This window comes from Morone saxatilis, unplaced genomic scaffold, assembly GCF_004916995.1.
Source record: "Morone saxatilis isolate NCDOM2014 unplaced genomic scaffold, NCSU_SB_2.0 Contig9, whole genome shotgun sequence".
Taxonomy (NCBI): Eukaryota; Metazoa; Chordata; class Actinopteri; family Moronidae; genus Morone; species Morone saxatilis.
The window spans coordinates 5,555,879-5,561,878 of NW_023340268.1; the positions used below are offsets into that span (position 1 = coordinate 5,555,879).

At 39.6% G+C, this 6,000-nt stretch overlaps 1 protein-coding gene across 6 annotated transcripts in view; it reads right to left on the reverse strand.

The window, feature by feature from the left end:
- LOC118342793 (MAP7 domain-containing protein 1-like) overlaps positions 1 to 6,000 on the reverse strand; it is a 45,953-nt gene that overhangs the window by 21,575 nt on the left and 18,378 nt on the right. For all 6 annotated transcript variants that reach the window (XM_035681453.1, XM_035681456.1, XM_035681455.1 and 3 more), the window contains exon 2: positions 4,824 to 5,033. In XM_035681453.1, coding sequence (XP_035537346.1) covers positions 4,824 to 5,033 — 210 coding nt within the window. The remainder of the gene's footprint in view (positions 1 to 4,823; positions 5,034 to 6,000) is intronic.

Below are 6,000 nucleotides of genomic sequence, written 5' to 3' on the forward strand. Positions count from 1 at the left end.
GAATAAAAGCCCATAAAAGCTCTGAGGAACCATAAAGCTGAGGGTGATAATTCCCTCATCAGTACCAGAGAACCCTTTCACATTACATATGGTCTTTTTTTTTCATTGTTGATATAAAAATATTGTTTAGAGCAGCTTTCAATTGTACTGTATGTATTTTCTACGAACTGAACTACTGCCCATAAATGAAAAAACATCAAATAACCATCAATAAACAATGAACAAATCAGTTTGTATTGATTGTATTGATGAGGACCATGATCACATACTTTGGCAGAAATCTTTCTCTATAATTCATTATGTTTACATTCTTAAATTCAAATAAAATACAGTACAATACAATTGTCACTACAGAGGTTGCAGGTCCTCTGGTTTCCATACAGCCCTTTAATATGAATTGTGAAATCAGGAGATTGTGAGTTTTCTGCACAGCATGGAACAGCTCACTCTCAGACAGCAGGTGCATGTATCTCGCAGGTCTAATTAACATGTTTTTGACCACACGTTGGAGCTGATCATACGAGACAGCTGTCGCCCTGCTTCTCACTGTTAGCAGAGACTCCAGTATGCAGAGTAGTTCGAAAACCTCACTGATAAACCTCAGATAATTACCAAATCTTTCAGTCTTTCCACATGCACATTCATTCTCTCTTGCTTTTTATTTCTCTCTCTCTCTTTTTATTGAGTCACTTAAATGGTGTTCAAACTTCGGTACCAGTGAATTAACTTTAACCAATCCCGAGACGCCTGAGCAGATCATCAAATAACCAACCAGCGCCCGTTGGGGTATTAGAGATGAGGCGAGGAGCTCAGACATCCGGAAGGAGCTTGGAGCAGAACCTCGGCTCGATCACATCAGAGTGAATCAGTAGAGATGGTTCGAGCATCTGATTAGGATGCGTTCTAGACGCCTCCCTCTGGAGGGTTTTCAGGAACAACTCCAACTGAGAGGAGCAGGCAGGCAGACCCAGAACAGGCTGAGGGGGATTACATATCCCATCTGGCCTGGGAATGTCGTGGGATCTCTCAAGAGTAGCTGGAAGAGAATAACGTCTGGGATACCTTGCTTGGCTTCCTGACACTACACAGTACACAGTACTACACCCGGCAGAAGCGGCAGAAAAGGATTTATTTAAAATGTATTTTAAAACATAAAAAGTCAACAAGAATGCATCATTCCTGACTTAAAGTCTCTGGTACTCTGATTAATCCTCAATCCTAACACAGCACAAAAACAACACTTAAAAACAGCACTGTGGATGATCAGGAGTAACACATTGCTGTTGAATTTATAATAAATTCCCCAGTTCATTGTGATCTAACCCTCAGTCTTCCACTGTTTAACTTTTAATCAAATTAGAAAAACATTTCCTCAACAGAAAGTAGTTACGGTTGTCCATATTAACAGCAACATTGTTTCTGGAAAGACTTTAGATTATTTGTAGTAGAACTACAAAGCAGATTTGATTGACTTTGACTGCATTGGGATGGTGGCATACTCCATAATTATTGTATGAATAGATTCCACTTGAGGTAATTGAGAAAAATATTCACTTATTTTGTCATTTGGCTGAACTGAGCCTTCAACACAGTGCTGGATGGGATGACCAAAAGTCAATTTAAATGCCATCATGTATATACTAAAGTTTTTGATAATAGGGTTTTCTTGGCCGAACAAAATGATACAATATATGAAGAAATCAGATATATTAATAATAATAATATAAATTGCAACTTCATAAAAAAAGGCTTAAAAATGAAAAAGATATGTCAAAAACTTTAACATTGCTTCCTTTTCAAAACAAATAAACAATATGTGTTTCGGTTGTTTCAGCTCTGCACCGGTATGGCGGTTTATGAAAAATGAATATCATACAGGAAATTAAAACCGGTTCCCCCGAGTCATCCAGTATATTGCCCAACACTACTTTAACCTGTCACAGATAAATGCATTAAATAGACACTTCTTAATACATAAAACCTTGAAACTAGAGGAAGTTTAATTCAGATCTGCAGGTTTTATTCATTGATTTAGTTTCAAGGTCAGTGCAGCTCCATCTCTCCCTCAACACTGCCGATGTTAAACTCACACAAGCTTTTCAGCCGCTCTTATCTGCAGTGATAATGAGCTTGAATGCCTAAAAAGACGCGGCGGGGTAACACAAGGATTTGCGTTGCTCTTTCCGCGTTAAAACTGTCTGTGAGAAGCCATGACTGAGGAGACGTGGCACACCGTTGAAAAACCAGGACCCCTGGGGTGCTCGCTGAGCCCTTCTTCTCCGTGCTATGTAATATGTATGCCACACATTGTCAACCAATCACAGAGGGCCCTGCAGCACTTCAGCCCCGTCTCCATGGCAACCTGAATCCACCACCCTATCCTCCTCCTCTTCCTCCCCACCTTTCAGAGAGTTTCCTACACGGCCGTACACTTTGGCTGATATGCAGACACTAAGGAGTGAAAATAAATCTCATCGTCCTGGAGGTCTCACCGCACTGAGACGTCACTTAATACATCAGCCTCTCCCCGCCTCAACCTTCCCCCCCGATCAGTCTTCCTCCCCACTATACGTCCTGTCTCCCCATAGCAAATGACAATTTGGCTTTCAGCCACTACCATCTGTCTGGTGGGACCGACACAATACGCATAGAAACTTCCATTAGGACAGAAAGTATGTAAAAATCATGTCTTTGAAGGTCAGAAATGAAAACATGGAGGATAAAAAATAAGCTGCCTTAATTAACACTCCTTGTCCTTTCATACTTTTAAAGAGCTTTATTCTGGCACTGCAGTGGTTTATGGGAGCAACTGAACGATTTACACGGAGCAGGTTTTGATCAGAAAACAAATGAACCCGCAGTCTGACACGGTCACATGGCCAGGCAGAAGCAGTGAGAAAACGCTGAATACGTGTTTTACACTTCATCAGCTATTGAACAGCTAAAACTGAGGAAAACCAGGTAGAGAATTGACCAGTTTGGAAACAGAAATAAAGGGAAAACTGCAGCATTTTCTTCTGATTAAAAAATCTGTAGCTATTGGTTATTATTATTATTATAACTCCACATTATAACAACTATGACCTTGCATTGTGTCTGGTATCGACAGGCCTTCGAATGAGCGGCGATATCTCCACACTGCATCGCTCTGCTTTAATTACCTTTCTACCTATCTGATCGCAGCACCCTGTTGTCTGCCCGATGCCTGCAAACGAAGCACACAAGTGCCAGTACACACATATTCTTAACTTGGCTGTAACAAGTTACTAAGCTTACTAGTTGGATTAACTTTTAATAAAATGCAAGTTTCATGTTCACTGAAAATGTAGTATATGGACTCCCCTGTCCACAAATATTTGGGTAATTATGGGGCTGTTTTTTAAAGTTAAACAAACGTAAAGATTAATGCTAGACCAGTGGTTCCCAACCTGGGGGTCTGGACTCAGACTAGGGGTCGTCCAAAGCTTCACAGGGGGGTTGTGTGACCTTCTTGATTTTAAGTCATGTTAGAAAACATAAAAAACTATACACAGTAGGCCTATATCGCAGCATTTTGTTCATTTCTGTGAAGAAAACTAAATCAAATTGTTATTTTTTTTCATGTTCCAAATGTTATTTAAGATTTAAACTTTGAAGATCTGAACACAAGCTATATCCACAGAGCTCTCTGATAAACAGCCTCATGATGAGCTGATAGAACAATGAGAAGAAAACACTGAATTTGTTGAAAATAGGTCTGTTAAGTCTGTATGATGTTAAAAATGATTTAAAAAAATATAATAATATAGACATAGAATTGTATAAAAACAGAAAATAGTCTGACCAAAATTAATCCAAATCACTTTTTTGCACACAAACTTCTTGCAGTTACTGAGTTCACTATTTGGGTTAATTGTACAGTTTTTAATATAATATGAAAAAGGTAAAATGTTGGGGAACCACTGTGTTAAACAGTATTCTACATAAACTTTCCTGTTTCAACAATGAATTTGTGCTCAAGTCGATGAAGAAATGGAGTTCCCGGTTTGTTGTGGAAGAACTTGAAAGGTCCTGACCTCAACCCCATCCAGCTTCTTTGGAAGAAACTGGATCGAGCCTGGCGTTATCTCCCAATCACTAATTCTCCGGTGGCGCAGTGGGAGTAAACGCCCGCGGTCAAGTTCCAAAACCTTGTGGAAAGTCTTCCCAGAAGAGTGAAGGATATTATAGCAGCACGTTAACGCTGACTGTTAAACAATCACATATGGGTGTAATATTCAGGTGTAAATAAACAATAAATAATCACTTAACCCTCTAAAAGCAGACCTCCCACATTATCCTGCTTTAATCAATCTAAAATAAAAACTATAATAGCTAGAGCATTCATTCTTTTTGCAGCAGAAAGCTGCGGCTTCTGTCTTTAACATGGTCATGTCGTGCACTCTGGGTGACGTCACTACTGACGATACGCTGTGATACCAACTGGTCAAATTGTTGTATTTATGATGAATTTCAATATTTTTTTCAGTAATTATGGTTTATTGACTGATATAACCTTTCGGCTTAGGTCGTACAGATTTTAGGGATATGAATCATTTCAAGATACTCAAAGGGAATTACGTCACAATAAGTATGTGTAGGCACTGGCGGACCATTTCTACTGCAGAGCTAGAAATTATCTGATATGGGTTTGATGTTTTACTGCCTAACGCTGATACATTTTATGGTTTAAAGTTTAAAGTAAATCTGATTTATTACCATGTTTACATGTTGGACTTTGCAGGCTAAATCAAGCCTGTGCGTATATGACGGATATTGAACAACAAAAACATCCATAATGTTACCTTTCTTGGGCTGAGGGCTGCTGCTGCTGCCCGGGGTGGATGGCCTGACATCTGTCTTGGAGGAGGCATCTGTATTGGTGGGGGTCTCTGTTTGGGGGCTGGAGTCTGTTTTAGGAGAGAGGTCTGCGATGGCTGAGTCGTCAGAAGTCAGAGGGTCCTTCCCCGAAGACTTGTCCCCATTCTGGATGGACTCTGGCTGCAGAGGCAGAGCTGGAAGACAGAAAGTACACACACTGATTAATAACAAGATACCACAGTGAAAAGTCTCCAAGGTGACGCCTCCAATAAACGTGTGACTTCCTGTCTACATCCACTGCTGACACACCTTCGCTATAAACCTGGATATCCTTTCGTGACTTCATTAACACAACCCTCGCGCCTCATTAGAAACCTCTAACGTCTCTTTCACACGCAATTCACACGCATACGATCCGCAGCAAGACATTACACTTCCCCCTAACGTCCCTGAAGGTTTTAGACCTGCAGCGAAAAGGGCTCCTGTCAACAGCGTTAAACACACCAGCAGTGGGTGAGACACAAGCGTGGGAACAAATCTCATGTCATCTTTTAGGGAGTGTAGCAGAAGCAACAGATTTGCAGTAAAAAAAAATAAGACAGAGAGCTGATTTATCCTGCAGGGGGAAGAGGAAAACACTGGAGAGTGTTGTGTAAGTCAGCTCGCTTCCCTTAAAAGAAGAATGCTTACATAGTGATTATCATGGGAATAATTAACGACAATCGGTTTAATTACCCCCATAGAGCCACCTAAATTAAATCCCTTGACTTCACTGTGGGGCATAAAATAGTCAAATTAATCAACAAAAACATTCATGATTAATTAATTGTTAATAACTCAAATTATGTTGTTGCTTTTCTTTTTTTTAAATCATCGTTAGCTGAATATCTTTTGGGTTTTGGACCGAAGCCTTAAATTCTGGAAACTTTTAATGGACAATTTTCACTATTTTATGACATTTTATTGATTAAAAAGTTAAGAATGATTTAATATTGCCCCGAAGTCTCTATTTATACCAGCCATTAACCTGTAATCACATAATATATTTATGTGACACTAAACTTCCTGTAATGAAACTTTTTATTCCGTGTTTATGTATCACTTATTGTAGTTATCGGTTTCCGACTTTCAGACAGCACGTCAACATCCAAGTCATAAGTG